Genomic DNA, 21,455 nt, shown 5'->3' on the forward strand with positions numbered 1-21,455 from the left:
GCAATGTATTTAATGTAAATAACTTGTAATTTCGTAAAAAGATAATAGAGAAATGAATTAAAAGATAAAAGCATTGTAAGCGAAAAATAATAAATATGATTTTATTTGCTAGTTCGCTGAGTGGTTTTCATTTAAACATAACTTTTAATATATCTGTCACTTCCAACGGTAATAGACTGTGGAAATTGTAAAAATATAGCGCTCGTCTGTACGTTGTATCTATTTCACAATTCATGTCAATATGACTCACGACTAAAAGTGTCCATAACAGTCTAGAGGGAACGGATGTAGAGCAGCACGAAACGTCAATAACACTTTGACTGGTACAGGTTAGGTAGCTCATCAGGCTGTGTAGGCCGATACATTATCTGTGAGCGATAGTGAATTCTGTGCTTGCAATTCAAAGATACTACGGATAGTTTTAGAAACCAATTACTTGCCAAGCCAAAAAGCATTATTGTAGAGACTTTACTTTAATTCTATTCTCTTATAATCGTTACCAACACTTAGAAAGCACTTCGATTCCCGTGGGATGATAGCACTTCATGTACATATATATAAAGTGCATAGCAAAACACATAAGCGCATTGAATGAAACACGTTGACGGCACTGCACGACTCTCGTTACAAATTCGGCAATTGATCACGACGAATGCGACTCGATTCTTCGAACTCGCATATTTTATTGTATAACAATATGTTATGTGAACGTATAAATTTATATAATTTTTTATGTACCCAACCTACCTACCCGAATGACATTCCACTTGTCTGTAAAAATATCATAAAAGCAAATGCATGAGTATAATTTTTTTTCTCGGAGTAAAACTTATTTCATAAACTCGTTTGGATTGCCACTTTTTTTTTGTTTAGATTCATTTAAAATTATTATTCTACGGACGGTAAAGATCAGCGCATACTGGTTTTATGATTTTTGTCATATACAAGAATACCATAATTAATAATTCGGTAATTAACACCATCTCTTTGATGTCGTACAAATATATAAGACTTCATTGTCTCTGATTTTTTTTTTTTATCGAAATACCAAGAAAAATTATGTCTGGTTCCGAAATTGATACATCAAATACCGTACATACAATAGTTCTAAATGTTTACAAAGAAAAGCTTGAATAATCTTATTACTATCATATTTTTTTCATGTTCTCATACTGAGTGATACTTTAATACAATACTGTACCGATGAATACAATCATTCGTTATGATTTTGTATCGTAAAGTTAATAAAGTTTTCTTGAATGTCAATAGACAAATAAACTAATTTTTAAAATATAATTTAAAATTTTATATCTTGTAAAAATAGTTAAATTTTTATTGCCAAAAAAAAAAAACGACTTAAATTAATAATAAAGCATTGAACGATGTTTTATTTTTTTGTTAGGCGGTCGAAGAATAAAACGACACGAGAAATAGTTGGCACAATTAGTCAGTGCCAAAAAACGTCACCAGTCAACATTAAGCCGTACAGCGGAAAGCACTTGTACTACATTGCTTGTTAGCCCCCTGCAATCCCCCTTTTTATTCCTGGGATGAAAAAAATGAGCTGTTTTACATGTGTACACAGATCTCTGTCGTTGGTTGGGACACTATTCTCCTCGCTACACCTCAACGCCCTTAGCAATATATTATAAAATTCTATTTTAAAACATTGCATTCTATACATACATGTATACAACATTATTAAACGGTTAATTAACTCTAGGCGGCTCCAATGATCATGTTTAACACTGACACTGAGATGTTGCCCCACGCAAACATTTTAATATTGTTTTTAACGCAAACATTTCATTCGCAGTTTTATACTTGTAAACTCGATAACAATATTATGTTTGCATAGTGATTGTGTTATACATATGTAATACAACATAGCAAAAACAATCAGAAATGGATTTGTCAGTACAGATGTTTTGCCCGAGTATAACAAAAGATCGACGAGTTAGCTGATTTATTAATTTTTTCGAATAGCTCTAAACTTAAAACTCATCATGAAAAACTTCATAATAGTGCGTAAACATAATGACATGACAATAAAAAAGTTGAAAAGTATAAAATAAAATAAGAACGAAAAAGCATGGAAAGAAACAATTAAGTAACAAGTAAAAGTTTTCTGTTGTTTTGTTTTAAAATATATTATTTAACTTGTAAAATTACAAAAAAAAAAGTGTTAACATGATAAATATACTTCTGGCGAACAAATTCACTAATAAAGTTATTTATGTTTAAGCATTATTAAGTAATTAAATTTAAACTACATTCCTGTTAACTATATAAAAACAAGATAATATGTCAATGAAATTAGACAATAAGTAATATTTATTATACGAAGATCGTAAAACAAAAAATTACACTATCACAAGAGCTCACATGGTTCCAGTTTAAACTGTATAATACTCAAATGATAATTTTGGAAATTTAATTAATACTGTTGAAAAATGTATCTTTGCCAGATGTATACATAAAAATGAAAATAGACATCATTTCATTTGGGCGTTTTATAACTATGAAATAGATTTCTGAGAAAAACAATCATTGTAAAGTTTTGGCGTATAAATTGTACACAGAATTTCAACACTAAAGAACAATCGATAAAAAAAATGAAACATTAGTCGAACTGTATAGTAGTAGAGATGTTGTGGATTTGGGGAGTAGAATTGTACCATATTTCAACGGGTTTCAACTATTTCGCTATGAACAATGTCACGATGAAAGTCGATCCCAAACATGTGTCCAAGTAATAGTGTCATAGCGTTACCTAAGAGTAACGAACCATAAGCGAAACTAAATAGGAAGGTAATAACTCAGGAAAACCTTACCCATCACAATATCAAATAACACAAAATTCCTGAAACTGGAAATCTGATGTGCAATGTTAGGCTTAAACATGATGCCGTTTAAAAAAACAGAAGGATAATTGTAAATCCTGTTGGTTAAAGAATCGATTACAATCCATTAAAACCGAAACTCGAGTAAAACGGGCAAATTTTAGTTGATTGTGTCAAAATAAAAATAATTAATTAACTGTGAAACATCCACACAAACTGCCAAGTATATTATTAGTTTCATAATTCCAATGCATGACGCATTAAACTTAATTATAAAAATGAGAAGGAAAATATGTTTTTTATAGTAACATGAGGATATTATGTAATATTTTGTTTTAATTAAAAACAAGAGTAGTGTAAATTAACAACTGTTTTATTTATGATTATAAACTTTTGTTGAAAAAAAAAAAGACGGAGGTAAATCAATAAAGACCATAAATTAAACTAGTTTTATTAGGAGAGCTTTATTTTAATTAGAGGGATGGTGTCAATGTTGTTCTCTGAAATCTCAGAAGTAATTTATCGTATAGCCATAAAATAAGCTGTACTATTCTCTTTTATTGTTCGACAACTACTCGACAGCAACAGAAGTACCGAGAACAAATGTGCCTTAGGATACGGTGGTGTTTATCAATGAATTCCAATGAGGTCCAAAACAGTCGTCGTTTTGTGGTTCAAATAAGGAAGTCTGAGTAAGGGTACAGAAAAGAAAAAAATGAAAAATAAAAGCCAGTTTACGCCTACTTGTGAGACGGTCGAGAGAGGAGGTTTAAATTGCCTAAAAACCATAAATTGGTGGTTTCCTCTCTGCAACTCGGCCAATTTATTTGCGGGATGGGCGTATAATAATGTATACAGCGTGCATGCCATACAAACACATACACAATGCGACACGACAACAGATGCAGACTCAGTGTAAAACAAAGGTTTCGCGAGAGGAGGGCTAAGTGCGGAAGAGTAGTGCTGTGCTGTGGATTAAAAGGGTTCCGCAGAAGACGGATCGCACTATGACCCGCCTATTCGCTTTGTGACAGCCTCTCCCCGAGGACCATAATAATATATCACTGGCACGCGCTAAAACAGCTCTCCTCTTGCAAACACACTGACTGCTATCACACTTTGGAGTGATAATATTATTGAAAGTCAGTTGAAGGGTGTCGACGTCAATTCAGAATTGTGAAAGGGCGTCCGTAGTCAAAGGTTTTGTATTATTGAAAACGCCAATACGCAATCTTATGTGTATTCATTTTCATAATATTTTTTTTTGAGTAGTTAATATTCATCAATATGAAATCGTGTAGTATTGTTTAAGAAAATAACAAACAGAAAATCGAAGAGCAATTCAAAAATATTATCATAACGATTCTACTTTTAACACTATTAGAGAATAAACGATACTATTTAAAGTCCCAATAAAATCTACGCTTTTAAATTAATCGAAAGGAATTACAAAAACAATAGACAAAAGTGGCTTTATAAAATAAACAAGTTATTTTTATGAATACACAGCTAAATGCACATTTATCGATTTTAATTCTGGATAAAACTTTAAATTTAATTAAATATGGCATTAAATGACTACGGTACACATTTTACTTCATGTAGATATATGAGTTACCTTTCCAGAACAATCAACAGAATTATTAAGATATTATAACCATTCTAGCTTAATACATAAATAGTTCGTATGTTATAATTATATAACCAAGTGAACAATTACTAGTATACTACTATATATAATTTGTACATTAGTATTGTAGCGTTATTCACTGAATTTGAACACGAAACAAATTGTTTGATTTTTTACTCACGAGTTATAATGTAAAATGTATACTATTATAATTCGCCGATAATTCACGACAAAACAAAGAAAAGCAGAAACTTGTCTTTTTATGTAATACTTGAAGTAGCAGAATAATTTGTTATATATATATATATATTTGTTCTTACTATGTTTTTTATAAGTTAAATGAAAACTTGGTATTTAATAATTATTTTTTTTAAACAGATTTTTATCAATTTTTAATTGACCATAAAAACAATAGAGTACAAAACATATACACGATATTCACTACAGTCGTAAAAATGAAGTACACTTAAATTATATTTCATTTTTATGAGTGGCAATAAAATATATTTATAGCATATACACTATCACGTAATAAACGAATTTAAAATACTTTTACATACTTTTGTTACAGGTAGTTTAAACAAAACAGTTAGGAAACTATAAGTTTAAATATGATTAAAAATGATAATTACTTTTCAGTACCAAACGAAGTTTTCGAAATATTCTGTTTGTAGATAATACGAAAATGAATTTTCAAAAAATCAATTTGAAAATTTGGTATATTTAGGTGAACGAGTAGTCTAAATTGTCATCATATGCTTCAAAAATTTCAAACTACCTAATTTTTTGTTATTAAACATGCTGAAAATGTAATTCAGGTTAGTTAAAAATCAAGATTGTTCAATTAATAATGAGATTCACAGAATCAAATAACGAAATTATCATGTAATAACAACAACAACGGTGCCGTAGTAATAAGGCAAACGACGAAAAGGACGGTGTGTTGTTGTCAGTTGAAATCAATGGAATCAATGGTTTTCCTGCATATAATGGCGTTGCGTTTAAGGTCCAGTAGTGGCGGAATTAATTGAGGCCCGTGTACGTCCCGGAGGCATTCCAGCGGTGGCGAAATAACAGTATTACACAGGCCACACTGTTGGAATTATTTTGAGGGGAAAGCATAGTATATTGGAACGAAAGGAAGAGCCGGTTTAGGTATGCATTGTTTTATGACTGGAGGGACGACGACAACTCGAGACTTGTTTTGCGGCCGGTTGGCATGAGATCACCGCCTTTTGGCACGGGTCCCCTAATTTTCGGGTTTTCGGACATTAATTAAAATATCCTCCCCGGGTCCAGCATTTTAATCGCAGGGGACAATCCTACCCCAACCTCCCTCTATCCGGACCATTCTCTTTGCAGTCTACTCCGTTGATTTAATTACGACCATGTAAATATGTGCGTGTGTATTTATCGGTCGCACAAAGAGGTCCCGCAGCCAGGATCAATTTACATTTCAACATTTGCATATTCAAAACAGACTACGTTTTGATTAACAAATTTGTCATCTCACGAGTACACACAAACACACACACACACATATAATGCTAGACATCAGATCTACTCCGTCACTTGTAACACTCGTAAGTAAATCCCTTTAGTACCGAAGTCTTGACCCAAGTTTTTCAACTCACTTAAGTTATGTGGTTAATCCGATTTCCACGACCACTAAATTTCATAATGTAAATATATGTTATTTTCAGTCAACTGTTAAACATCAAGACAAAAATGAACACAGTTTATTTTCATATAGAGAATGGGTATAAAAAGTTCATCAATTCAAAAAACTGTTAAGATTAGACATTTTATAGCGAAAATTAATTTTTTTTTTACTTCAAAACTGTATATATTGAAAAGATACACGACCTTATGATGACCAGTAAGTGTTCTAATAGTAATATTTTCATTGTTTAAACAAACAAAGACATGATTGATCTAGACCGACATGAATACTTTTCATATTTAATTCATTTTTAAAATTCAGTGGAAACAACATTGTGATAGAAACAGTAATAGTTACTTAAACTAATACAGTATAATATTTAATATAAACATATAAGAATACTTTTTAAATACTATTTTAATACAAAAATTTTATGTATCATAATTGAAAAATAAATTTGTTTTAAAACGAAAATTAGGTGATAAGGAGTATGTGCTTGAATAGTTCAACATTTACATTCCTATCAGCTTAGAATCTATCGTTTTAGTGATGTATACTATGTGTATATAGCAATAGCAAAACCAATTATACGGACCGACGATTGAGAAGTTACCAGAGTAATGATCAGTAGTTATCGTTTGCTTTCTCTACCCATTGTTCTTTTTATCAATTTAAAAACAATAGGAGAGTTGCATGATAACGATCAGTCGTTATGGCAATGATACACTACGTTGGTTGAACATCCTATCAATACACAAGTATGAGAATTAAGTTGTCGGATATGTTGTACATATATGTATAAAATGTAATCAGCTACTTATTTTATGTTAAAACAAAAGTTTCTAGAACAATTTAGTTCCTTGATACTAAACATTCGAATACTTCGCATAATAAAATTTGGTTCAAATAATTTCTACTTAAATTGTTCTGCTATAACTATAACGGTTAACTTACAAGTTATAAGTTATAACTAAAAAGTACTAAATACAATTTTAACTAATTTTAAACGAAAAAATTTTATCAAAATAATGACATCTTACCTTGAATTTTACAATTTTTGGATTGTCCGAAGCCATTTTTGCTAAAGCTTGATAATCACATTGTGCTGATTTCACAATCCATTCTTTAGACTTCGGATCCAACTAATTAACAAAAAATTATTATAGTTAAAATAAAGTGCAACGGGTACAAAATATATTCAAAATAAACATGAATTTAGCTCACCGAAGTCATAGATATCGTATCTTCCTCGTCTCTGTCGTTCTGTAAATAAAAAAATTAAATTAATAGTCGCATTAATGAGGAACCTGTGATAGGTATTACCAAACACGGTAAAACCGTTGAACCAGCGGTATTATGCGTACAACCCAAAAACAGTGGTCAGCAATTAAATTAATTCGCGTGCTAACTTATTGTATTATTTTCATGACCTCAATATAGACCAAACTATTTTCAACATATAACATATAATATTGTGTATATATTTTGGCCCTGTGCCCTTTTAAATGTGGGTATGTATATGTTTATAAATTATTTTAAATCCTCCTGTCCCTGGCTACCGCCATCGCAGTTATTAATTACTCTAATAGCCAAAAGGGAGAGAAAATTCAAGACCTCTCTCACTGTTGTCACTCTATTAATCTTCGAAGGGCGCGCGCCTGCGACAACCCGGAGATTTATGGTCTTATTTTTTCCTCCATATTTTATGTACACGGTATATAATATACACACTGAGTTTTCATAAATATACACGACATGTCACCAACTGTATTCTATTATTTTACCGTCGACTCAATTATTCGAAATGGATACTCGTGTATATTTGTCTGTAAACACAACTTAATTTCACTGATAAGTGCTACTAAAAAAAAAAAAAAAAACACTGAAAAACGCATGAAACACGTATATTAGTCATGATGAATGCAGTAAAAAACTGTTTGGACCTTTTAACTTTTATATATACTCCGATGTAAAACCATAGAATAGCGTAAAATTTTTCGTCACATAAAGAAAATCAGAACTGAATAATTCATACACAGGGAGAGCTAGTATAAAGCAATAATTAAAAAATCTAATTAAAATGATTCAAGTTGAAAAATGTTGATGTTAAGATCAGAATTTCTCATGCGCAATTATTAGTCTCAAATTATTATGTTTTTATGATGAAACATACTACACACGACCAAACAATGTTGTAAAGTAATGATCGATGACGGTTAGAAATTGTAGTACAATAGAGTATATCGTAGAAAAGTGACAAACCGTTCAAGGGAAAGAAACTCACGGTTTTTAATGGGACACGTGTACGCGTACTGTGCACGCGTCTAGGACATCAAGGGAAAATTGCAAAAAGGAATGGAAAACGTTGAAAAAACCGCAATGAGTCTTCTTCGTGGCGACTGATGTTGTGCGGGCACGCGACGCTGCTGGAGGGCAACTTGTTGCCGTGGATCATTAGACTCCCGTCCCTCGGTTAATGCGATCAAAAACCGCACATAAAGCATACGGCAGTAGCATACTTTTTTGCTGTTGTTATTGTCACTACTTCGTTTTGCCGACCCCAGAGGCGATTTCTCGTTAGTGAAGTTATTATTGTATAAAACGACGGTTGTACATAAAGCGAGGGATTAAAAGTTTAAGAAGAATAACTGCAGCATGCTTCAGGCACAGCCGGTCTGATAATGGCCAAAGTAAAATTATAATTACATTATGTGAATACTAGATAATACTACTTCTTCAAAAGAAAAATCTATAGCGGAAACGACAAATCGCGTTTAAAGTCAAATATTCGTGGATTTTTTATTGTGTTACTTATTGAGATAATTTTTATGTATATAAAATGCTACCTGGCACACTTTCCAACCGTGTTTTGTACGCACACTCAAACATTTGTTACGATTCTAATTCAATTATTGAACTGTCACATTTGCTCTACTCGCTTCTTCGACGCGTTCACACTATTTGAATTGTCCTTTTTTTTTTGTCAAACACTTTGTTATAAATAACAACCACTCGAAATTTAACCCGTAGGTATCCCACCATACGTTTTATTCTTGTAACTAACAGTATTGTGTTTAAATATTAAACTAATCATCACACGTTACACCGTACGTGTAACTTTATCTAACAAAGATAGTACATTCGTGTGTTAAACAATGCCACGCAATAGTAATTAATTTGTAATTCGTTAATTAGTGATTTGGAAAACAAATTATTACTATATTAATAACAAATTCAGACCGGTTAATCAAGTTTTTATAATTAAATTGGTTTATGTATGACGAATTAGAATAAATCAAATAAAGGGTTTCCGTTTTAGTCTCTTTGAAGTTATTTTTGATAATCTATTAAGCTACGAATACATAAATAGATTCAGGTGATCACAATAACTTATAATCAATAAGTTAGTGGAAAAAATGACTCAACATTTAAACCACTGTCAAATAAAGTTACATATAATTTGAAACATTTAAAAATTCATTCAATTTTTATACTATCACTACAATTTTACCGAGACAATCTAAACTCAGATGTCTAACGAATCTATAAAGTATGAGATTACAACATTTACGTTTTGAATTGGTTATTATACATACGCAAAAAAAAATATTTTGTAATAACACGAGTCAGATACAAAATTATATTGTACATAGACTTTAAACTAACAGCTGACAACTTGTAAGAAAAAACAAACTTCGAAATGACATAAAAAATTTAAATAGCAAAGTTTGTGACTTCTAAATAAACTTGTCAAGTAAAAGATTTGTCCATTCAAAACCTTTCTTAGATAAAATTTCATTTTAACTATATACTAGTAAAATAATGCATATTGTAATATGAAATTATACTGTAATAGTATTATGATGCGTTTAGAATTCATACAAGAAAAATCAATAAAATTATGACTCTTAAATACCATAATATAACTTGAAAAATTACAAAAATGTAAAAATATTATACTTTCAGCCAAAATTAAATTTATCAGAAAGGTTAGTTTTTTTTTTTGTGTAGATATTAATACTGTGTTTCTTGCAATGAAAAAAAAGTATAAGGGTTAAATACGATTGTTCGATACAACGTAGTGGTTGTTGTTTTATTTTTATTTGATTTGGTTAGCTGTTAACATTGTTTTCGGTAGTCGTAATTTATTACCGACAGGCATAGAACTTAAAAATAGAAATTTAGGACCAGCAAGATTGGTATAGTAGTTTTAAAGACATAATACGTTTCTCAGATAAAATAATTGCCCTCGGCTGTAAATCACGTATAACACATCGGTCGGGAAACAATTCTACAACGGTGTCAAAGGTTTGTACGGATTACATAAATCTTGGCCAAAAGCTCGGCCCATCCTCCGGTGATTTATGGGTAATCGTTTATTTCTAAAAGTTAATTGGTTCTCACTGTCAACAACAGGTAGGAACTAAGCAAAGCCTCATTGTTTTCCAATCGCACAATTATTGTAAAAAACTGTCAATGAAATACTGTATTTTACTTATTTATTGAGCGGTTCATTTTTCAAATAACATGGAAAAATATGAAATAACATGATAAGACTATGCTTGCTGTATTTATATCTAACACTTAATTATTTTACGTAATACTATCGTTAATGAGTCTTACTTATAAGCTTTTAAGTCATATATAAGCTACTGCGAACGGATTTTGGCTGTAATTCAGGCCAACATTACGTAAAAAAAACACAACAAGTATAAAATTGGTTTTTGTACTTAAGTACTCGAAGCCGAACAATATAACACTTAAATATTAGTTTTAATTTGCAATAACTTTGAGATTTTCTTTAATTGTTGACAGTAGAATTTAAGAAGAGGAATTAATATTACAGAGAAAGTAAAAAAAATACTGGTAGTATCATAAGTGTTCATGAAATCTGACAATATGCATTAAAATTATTAGTTTTAAAGAAAAAGTATTCATTTTAGTCAGAAAGATTGTACCACACCATCATAAAAAGAAATATAAACATTTTTTTAGCAATATACAATATTATAATGTTTATCAGACATTCGATCAAAATTCATACTTTTAATTGCACAACTCATAAAAATTGTTTTACACAATTAAATTTAATATTTCAGGAGGAAAAAGTTGATAAGTTTTTCATTATCGGAATAGTTAAGACAAATGCTTATTTGTTTCAATTTCTCGCGTTCTTTAAGTATAATAAACGATAAACAGATTCACGAATGAAATTTTCATCAAAAATTAATTATTACATTTTAAAGTTACATACAGTTATCAGGTGTATTGAAATTTAAAATATACGCTTGCCAGGACAAAGTCGTTTAAATGATTACAACGAACATTTTATATTTTACATATAAAGTATGTATTTATACAATTATTTTTATATTTTTTAATGTAACTTTACTATGAATTAATCACACAAACACACGCGGTAGAACCGTTGTTACTAGTCTCTAATGAACGCTCCATTTTTGCCCTTCAACTGAGCCAAAAATATATAATTCGATCGAGTTCATTAAGTATGAATGCGTTTAATTAATTAAAATTACATACTCTAGGTGGTCGCGACAATAAATAACGCTAGTCCTTTGCACCACTGGTATCCTGGGGTTTGCTGGCCATAAATTAAACAAGCCATCAAATGTCGCATTAATATAGAGTTTGCCGCATTTAATATTATTTTACGACACTAAATACTTAAGAGTTCAGACATAACAGAAGTTTTGTTATGATTCTGTAAATAAACAACAAAGGCATCAACCATATTATTTTATTAATGAGTAATTATCAAACATGACACATGAAAATCTTAAGATTGACTATTTTAGAAACGTCGGGCATTCAAAATGTATAAAATTAAACAATATTATACCTGTTATAGAAGACAACTGAGGATATTGGTACAATAACTTGATGCATCTACTACTTAAAAACTTTACAAGATACATAAAACAAATTTGTTTAATATTAAAACTCAGTAAAAAATATTAACTTTTGTTTACAAATTATTTGTCTATGTAGAAAGCAATTTCTACTGAACAAAATTATATTAAAGAGTGAATTTTCAAAAATAATTGACGGATATGGTTACTAATCTAAATCATTCAACAGCATTTTTTTAATTGGATTAATTTATGCTAAATATTACTCATTTAAATTATTACTTACATTAAGTGAATTAATTTTAAATTCAGACATTACATAAAAATTAAAAAATTTCGTGTTCGTAGTTTCATATACATAAAAAACTGTAATGAGGTTCACAAATAAAACATTCGACCAATTTAAAAGCTCGAATGCTACTAAAGTTATTTTTTTTAATAATATTAAGGCTAATGCATAAAATAGACAGAAAATATTTCATAAGGTTTTATTTTATAGATTTATACAATAAACACAATGAAATAAACAGATCAAATCGAAATTTTAATAATTAAGCAGTTTAGAGATTATTAATGTTATGATAAAAGACTCACGTTTTAAGAATTAAATGGATTTATTATTTTGAACAGCCGCTTTAATAATGATCAATGGTTTTCTATTACAAATCAATCATTTGATATAACAAAGAAAACTCATAAAACTCGCTAATAATGTTCCAATATTTATATTTAACTATTAGTAAATATTTTATAAACATAATAGTTCAAGAGATTATAATACTGCAATCCTTACCAATGAAAAGTTTTTTTATAATTTTAGAAAATGTTCATTGTAAAAAAATTTACATTAAGTTTTCACTAAAGCTAAAATATTATGAAAAATTCATTGTTTAATACAGATGGACCCATTTCAATGAGTTAAATGAACCATCTGTTTTATATTTACAAAAACCTTATCACATGATCGTCACGTTTTAATATTGAATGTGTTTGAACTATCAAATTAACATAAGTAATGATGAAAAACAGTATGAAATTTATCTACCTATAATTAAATTATTAAACTTTTATCTTTTGAAATCAATATAAAAATTGATTATTCTAGGAAGTGTAAGCCAAAATATATTATATCAGCTTAAGATTCTCCATATTAATTTAATTTAACGTTTAGAAAACATTTTGTCAATAGTTATTTATGTATTATAGCCATTTAATAGCTAATTGACAAATTACCACCAATGACTCATTAAAATAAACAATATAATAATGGTATGCTTTAAAATAAAAACTCGAGTGAAATGTTCTTTTAGGTAATAGTGGTTAACCACATGAATTTCATTGACAAGATACAAATATAACCTATATCAGTATCAATATATTTATTGTGATTCATACAATTACTTATAGGTAAATTTACGAATTCTAAAAATTATAAGAAAACATATCCTTAATAATTTCGAAATAAATACAAAAATATATATAAAATACGTGTAATAACTTCTAATTAGTTTAATTTCGCAATTTTGATTTGGATTGCAAAATAAAAATTTTAACTTCTATATTTTAAAAAAAATTTCTTCTACGGTTGAATTTATTTTAATCAACTTAACAATAGTCTATACTTAAAAACTATTGTTTGTAATATAAAGTGAAATATACCGCCCTGATATCATAAAAAAAAGAAATGTATTAGCAAACTCGGGTAAAATAATTTCTAGAATACCTCTAGAAATACTTTTTTGAATACTTATATCAAATCTAAAAATTATTTTATATTAAATAAAACACATTACACAGCACAAGGAAATTAAATTCGATATATAACATTTAAAATAATCACATTTTGTATTGTATATTTTTTTCTTTTTTGTGAAGTATTGTTAAATATGTTATAAATTACAAATACTTTAAACTTGAAAAATTATTTTTACAATATAACGTTGGTATTTAGAATAAATGTATAACCCTCAAGATTTTTCTTTATTGAAGATTATTTAAATTGCATGAATAAGATTTATTAATAATTTTTTGAGATTAGATAATGATCTAAAAAATATTTCATGGATATTCAGAAAAGTATTCTGCTTATGTATGTATATTAGTAAATAAAATGAAAAAGTATATATTTGATAACACATTTTTAACGATAGTTCTAATAATAACTAGCAAACGTCCACATTTAATTAATTTAAAGTCCATTATTATAAATTAATTGCATATTCTCAATAATTAATATTTAAAAGGTACAAATACCTATTTATTGCTTGTGAGTATAGTAAACACTGAAATGAAAGTAAAAAATATCGAAAACTTTAATGTAGAACCGATAAACATTATTGAAAATTTTGTTATACATAATATCACATTTGAAAAGCAAGCAATTAATAGATGCATGTTACTTCAAATAATATAAAAAAAACATAACAATAAGAAAACTGATTGACACTACTAATTAATTCAAAAAATTATACAGAATACTAACATGACTTACCTTATCTATTTTTTTTTTATTTGGTGAGGGTTGCAGATTTTGTAAAGCACTTTCTGAAGCCATTCGATTAAATTTTTTAGTACGATCTTTTACACTTATTTGAGTTTGTTGCTGTTGTTCATTTTCTTTCTAAATAATACACACACACACACACACAAAAGCAAAATACATACAATGTAGGCCAACAATTATTATGTATTGTGATTATCACTTTAAACCAATCACTCAAAGTATGTATTTTAATTTCAAAATTACTTACATCATTTGTTTTAGAACTGTCATAATCACTCTCAAAGGACTCTGATAATCTTAATTTTTCTGAACTTCTTCGTCTTGGAGGTACAGGAGGCGCTATTTCTTTAGTTGGTGAGTATTCCTTTGGTGAAGGTGATGGAGATGGAGGAGGTCGATAAGGTGGAGGTTGTCTGAATATAACAGTGATCAATTAACATACAAAAATAATAATTATTCATCTTGTTATTTATACCTGATAGATGGTGATTTAATCAAAGACATTTGCTGAAATCGATGTGGATCAATTAATGACTCTTGAGATAGTGATTGATGTACAGAAGATAATCCTGGATAAGAAGTGAGAGATGTTAGCGATGAGGCTGTACTCATGGATGGTTCAGGTGAGATTCCAACACAACCAGCTGCGCGAAAACGTCGTTTTAGCATTAAATATTTCTCTCCCTATAATCAAAATATTTATAGTAACAAGTATTAATAAACTATAATTTTATACTATTCATCTTACATCATCACCGCGAATTACTGTTGCTACTGTATTCACAATTTCCTTGAATTTATGTCTCGCTTCAACTAAAAATAAAACATATTAAAGAAAATTTTGGATAAAAGTTTTAAATATTAGAAAACTTTACCTCTGTTTTGTGGATTTGTCAGAAAATATTTGAAATGTGTAACTAGATCATGATTAGTTACTTTGCCACCATTCATTATCATAAAATCTCGAACAGTTTCTAAATTTAATTCAATTGGCATTGACATTTTAATATATAAGAGAAAACATTAAAGTAACAAATTAAATCTTAAACAAGCCACAAATTATTTAAAATTAAATTACTTCAAACAGGACATTCTTAACGTCATAAGATTTTTTTTTGTCATTGATAATAGAATCTTGTTATCAACGCTTCGTAAATGCTCAACAGTATTATGATAGTTATAACCGAGTTGATAGCGGTTTATAAGTTAATCCAATATTTCCTTCATATCGGCACTCTCAACTAGTTTAAATGTATAAAAATCATAAAGATATTAGACTTAGGTAGTTTACTTAAATATTGAAAAATATAATTTTTTTTTTAATTTATTTAAAAGTTATTTGTTGAACAGTGGCACACACCTTGTCCCATACTGGTTCTATCAGCCATAATGAAATTGCGTCAGTTGGTCTAAAATTCGGTCAAATCGTAAAGGCAAAGCCGAACCCGAATAATTGGGACAGAGGCTATGTTGATGATGATAATGATTTGAAAGTCATTTATTAAAAGTTATAATTTTGAACACTCTAGACTAAACTAAGATTACTTAATTTAAAACAATTTTTTTATTGTAGATTATGCAAAAAATGTTGTGTTAAAACTTGTAATGATTTTAATTATGAACACAAAGTGATATCTAAAAGCAAGACCATTCTGAAGTTAAAAATATAGGGAAGAGTGTAAAAAATTATTTTTGCCATATGAATAATTTTTTTTTATTGGCCATTTTTAATAATTATTTTTTTGTAACATCATCTTATACTAAAAAATTACCGATTAAAACTATTAAATTTTAATAGGTATAGAGACGTAACACCCTCCACATCTCAATACCGGAATAGACCGATCTTGAAGTCATTAAAAACTAGAAATTACTCCTAAACATAAAGATTCCAATGTTTTTCAGAGATCATATAATCACTATGTTAAGAAATCAAATAAAAAACTTTATAATTAATACATTTTCTTGGCAGTTATAAAATTTATGACCGCCAAACCTATATTTAATTCAAAAATAAACGATTGTAAACATTTCAATTCATAAATTTGTAACTTACGTTTTTTATCGTGGTGATCATTTTTTGAGAAGTTGTGTCTCATTCACAAGTTATACATAGATTTTTTGATAAATATCTAATGAGTAAATTTGTATTTATTTTTATAAACAATAAATATTAAGTTTATTGTAGGAAAAAGTTATTTCTAAAAATAGATTTTAGAAGTAACTTTAGAAAGTTAAATGGTATATATAATTATATTTTTATTATTAAAAGGAGAATGTATTGAATAAAATTTCACTGATCAATTACCAGTTTTGTGTTAGGACTTTTCGAGTTGACATAATTTTTATTTATAGGGCAATAGAAGAGCCCAACGTAAAAGAATCAGTGTGTCATGTTAAAAATAATGTAACAATAAAATAACACTAACCATCTTCAACCCTTAGAAATAAATTGTTTACAATAAACTTGATATTTAAAATGGTTCATAAAAATAAATCAAAGATTTTAAAGGTAATAATTCAATTTATAGGGAATTTATTATGTTATACTTAGTATTTACGCCATTTTTATACCTTATTGTCATATTTTAGAAACTATTTTGAACATTAAAGATTTGACATTACCTACTAGTTTTAACATAATTTAAATATTGACACGAACTTAAGTACCTATTCATTATAAAAAGTCAAGATCAATCAGAATAAAATTATTTTGATAATATTGATGTATTTTGTAATTTAATCATCCGTTCAACGAAAATTCGTCATTTATTTTATTTTCAATTTCATTAATTTCATGAATATGGAAGAGTTAATTTTTTTATTAAAAAATTCCCAACTAGATCCATCATAAACATACCAAGGTTGTCGTTAACGTGTTAATTTTACAGTTAGCAAAAAGCTAAAATAAAGTCCATAAGTTCATTTAGTAAATGAGGTCTAAATAAAGTTAATTTATTTAAGTTAAGTAACTCGTTTGTTAGTCATATTATGTATGTCTTTATTTTATATATTTATCATATTAAAATACATTACACTGCCAATCCATTTGCAATGCGCTTTATAATTTAATCGGTTAAATAAGTTTAAAAATCAAACTGAATAAATAACATTATGATATTTAAGATTATAAATATTATTTTTTTGTATTGTTATTATAAGCGTCAAATGTTAATAAGTGTAACCAAAACAAAAATCATAAAAAAAAGTGAGCAATCTATAATTTAATGATATTAATCTCGCTCATCATTGTCGTTACTATTTTTATGGGTTTAATATTTAACTTAACTAATTTATTTTTCAACCTAAATAATGCGTTGAATTTAAATATATTAAAACAATTGTTTAAAATGTTTACAAATGTATGCATAATTTAAACGTTGATGTGAATATTTGTTGTTGTTGATAACAACTGTCGGTTTGTTCTGTTCGTCTGATTTTTGTAATTTAATAATTTAAAATAATTATTTTAATTAAGTTTTTAATTTATTATGCAAAGAAACTATATTTATCGTATCAGACTAAAAAAATAAAAGGAACATGTGTAGAAAAGGAAGGAGCCAAATGCTAAGAATGCCGTAAATAAAAACAAAAATCAAACGAAAATAACAAACCGACAATTGATAAAAACAACAACAAATAATTATCATCAACGTTATCAGTTATCAGCCGATATAATAACAAACTGTATACAATCAATGCCAACAGTGTAGTTACAACCACGAACTAGTAATTATCGTGCTGAAGATGGACTCTATAAGTCGAAACGTCAGTCCAAAACTAAAGACATTGATAAATTTGTAAACATTTAAAGTAATACAATAGTTAATTAAAGGATTAACGCATTTCAACTACAACTATGTAAAATATAGTTAAATTTTTTTATTATTAAATTCTTAACGTAATACTTTTAAAATTTACCTTATTTAACGAGTAAGGTAATTGTAACGAGTTACAAAAATGAGAAAACTTTCTTAGCCTTCTATGAATTATTATTGAGTTGCGTAATAGGAGCCATGCATATAAAATAAAGTATTTTTCATACTTACCTTAATTAAAGACTAATTTTTAATTTCAATAAGTAAACTACCTAAGTGTAATATTTGTAAGATATCTATACATTAAAAAAAAAAAAAAATAAGTATTAATTAATTAACTTAAGCTATTTTGTACTCATAAAATCAAACAGTACTCTAGATTACCAAATAAATCAATTTTACTGATTTGTTATTTTTTATTTAAAAAAGGCAAAGTGCGTTAAAATTACCAAAATCTTCTAATAAGCAACCATACTTATCAAACTCTTCCTGAAAGTTTTACTCGTATACTAAAATGACCGAGAGACCAAATTATATCATAGTCATCACCATCAAAAAAAAAAAAAAAAGTTATAAAAATTGAGATATCAGCATTTAAAGATTTATAAAATGTGATAAATGGGGTACTATTCGTTTTAGAAAGCTAATATCGGAAGATTATTTCAATCATTTATTTAAGTTTTTTGTAAATTTATATTTATTTAAATATAATTTGTGAAAATAAAAATAAAAAATCCAAACTAATGCTGATAACTAATAGTCTTATCAAATTTTTAAATAATAACTTTCGAAATCTAGTTGCCCATTGTTTTTATTCGTATTATCGTTTGATTTTTTCTCTTCATCTTTTGCCTGTTTTATAGTAGTCATCTATATCAAGTGCTTTCTTTCAGTTCAATATTTTTATTCTTCAAAAATCTAAAAATACTGATGTAGAGATGAATTTTAAATCATCAGAGTAGTACTTAAACACAACCATCAATAATTTTTCATATTCAATTTCTAAAGAGGCTTTCATAACACATTTGACATTCTTGGTTAATAATATACAAAAGTATTTTATCATATTTATTTTATCTTTTGGTTCTGTAAACAATAAGTACAAAAATTGTTTGGAAATTACACAATTGTAATTTCTCTAATAGGTTAGATTTGTCTAAAATGTGTTAAATTTGGTATTTCAAAAATATATATGTATTAAATAATTTATCCATTAATGTAATCTTTGATAAAATATTAGAAAACTTTTTGGAATTCAAAATTTAATTACTTTATTAAAGAGTTTTACTTGAACGTTTTAGTTGCAGCTTTACTTATCCTAAAATGTGTTATGTAAATATAAGGCGACTATTGACTTCACACTTTTTTAGTATATTTCAAATTAAATTATCATCATTTTTAATTATGTATCTAATTATCATAGTGTGACATTATAATTCTTGTAACAACTTTATAATAATCGTATTTTTCTGCGTTCTCTGTAGTTTTCTCGTTCTTGTTTAAATTATTAAATAACGCTTTAAGATCAATATAAACATTTTTCGGTTTAACATTAATCTATATTATTTAAAAAACATTGCTCTTATAATAAATAATCAATGAAATATTTTAGTAATTATAAATTATATACACTATATACTATATTATTCAAATTACTATAATTATAATAATAATAATAAATTATAATAATTATTCACAATNTAATAATAATAAATTATAATAATTATTCAAACAATATTTTAACAGGAAATACGGACAATGATTAATATACCTAAAGTTTCTTTAAAATTATAATAATTTTGAAAAAAAAAAATTAACCTTGTTTTTTTAAATTTATGTCTCAATTTTCAAATGAATAAATACTTTTTATTACTATTCGTTGTCGCTCAAAAGTCTATTAACTTTATTCTTTTGAAATGGTAACATATTTAGCTATTTTATGTAATGGATAACTATAAAAATGATAAGTTAGGAATTATTTTTGAACGAGTATTTCTGATGTTATTTAAATATAGATTGGAGGTGAGGTGTGGAATATGTTAATTTTATCATTACGCATTTCTCTATCGCCGTACTCTCTTTTATCAAAATATAAAAATATTCATAACTTCTGACTACCAGAACAAAAGTTGTTATCCACCACTCATTTCATTGGTTTGTATATTTTCTATTAAACAAACTAGTCAAATAATATTAGACTTGTTTACATACGTATATAATATGTATGTCGTCTTTAAAAAAAGTAAAGTCGGTACCTCTATAAAGGAAAGAGGATAGACATAAAAAATATTTACTCACTTAATAAATACTATTTAAATAAGCAAAAACTTAAAAAATTTCAAAATTATTATTATTTCAGGATAAATTTAATGGTAAATAATAAATCAATCATCCTGTCTGACTTTAGTTACTACGTAGTCAATAATTTCACATTTTATTTTATAAAATGCGAATGAAAGAAATATTCGAATTAAAATAATTTATAAGGGTAATTTAACTAATATAAATTTTATATTGTTATACTTCAAAATATTTTTAATGAATTAAACTGAATTTTAAGAATGCCAAAAGAATAGAATTTAAATTACCATTGATAAACTAATGTCTTTATTATTTTTTTTTTGGCATAAGGCATGATAATAATGAAATTAAACCGCATAAAATGATTAACACATTACTGATTTGATAATACATTTTACAAATAAATTTTAAATTTAAAAACTTCTATTACTACACATTTTAACTATTAAATAATATTTTTGTAACTTATTAAAAATTGTTAATGTTTAAAAAAAGGGTCTTATTATGTTATTTTTTAAAATTCAACATGATCAATCTTTATTATATGGCTTTTGGTCAAAGAAATCTTGCTTCACTTAGTAATTATTACAAAATTATAAATATGTATTTGCATTTTTAATGTATATTGTTGAGCGTACTCATAAATTATAGTGTATAAAACAATTACAAATGACGTTATATGTTCTGGGGAATTCTATAAATAAAAACTAGTAAGATATTATTACATCGGGTTGGATTATATTATACTTTAAAAATTAAATAACTATAATATATTGTTCATAGCGTAGCATAGAGTAGCCCTTAATTATTAACTTTTTAATTTTAAC

General features: G+C 27.2%; 1 protein-coding gene across 4 annotated transcripts in view; it reads right to left on the minus strand.

Moving 5' to 3' along the window:
• LOC126894407 (ankyrin repeat domain-containing protein SOWAHB) overlaps nucleotides 1-15,753 on the minus strand; it is a 75,184-nt gene extending 59,431 nt beyond the window's left edge. For 2 of the 4 annotated variants that reach the window (XR_007701396.1, XR_007701395.1), the window contains exons 1-7: nucleotides 15,385-15,753; nucleotides 15,258-15,322; nucleotides 14,985-15,193; nucleotides 14,757-14,922; nucleotides 14,498-14,626; nucleotides 7,361-7,399; nucleotides 7,177-7,278 (exon numbers count right to left, since the gene is read on the minus strand). Coding sequence is in view for 2 of the 4 variants with exons in the window: in XM_050665425.1 (XP_050521382.1) it covers nucleotides 7,177-7,278; nucleotides 7,361-7,399; nucleotides 14,498-14,626; nucleotides 14,757-14,922; nucleotides 14,985-15,193; nucleotides 15,258-15,322; nucleotides 15,385-15,511 (837 nt within the window). In the remaining 2 variants the exon portion in view is untranslated. The remainder of the gene's footprint in view (nucleotides 1-7,176; nucleotides 7,279-7,360; nucleotides 7,400-14,497; nucleotides 14,627-14,756; nucleotides 14,923-14,984; nucleotides 15,194-15,257; nucleotides 15,323-15,384) is intronic. The other 2 variants (XM_050665425.1, XM_050665426.1) reach the window with 2 other exon arrangements.
• Nucleotides 15,754-21,455: the final 5,702 nt, after the last annotated feature.

This window comes from Daktulosphaira vitifoliae, unplaced genomic scaffold, assembly GCF_025091365.1.
Source record: "Daktulosphaira vitifoliae isolate Bord-2020 unplaced genomic scaffold, ASM2509136v1 Scaffold_1, whole genome shotgun sequence".
NCBI lineage: Eukaryota > Metazoa > Arthropoda > Insecta > Hemiptera > Phylloxeridae > Daktulosphaira > Daktulosphaira vitifoliae.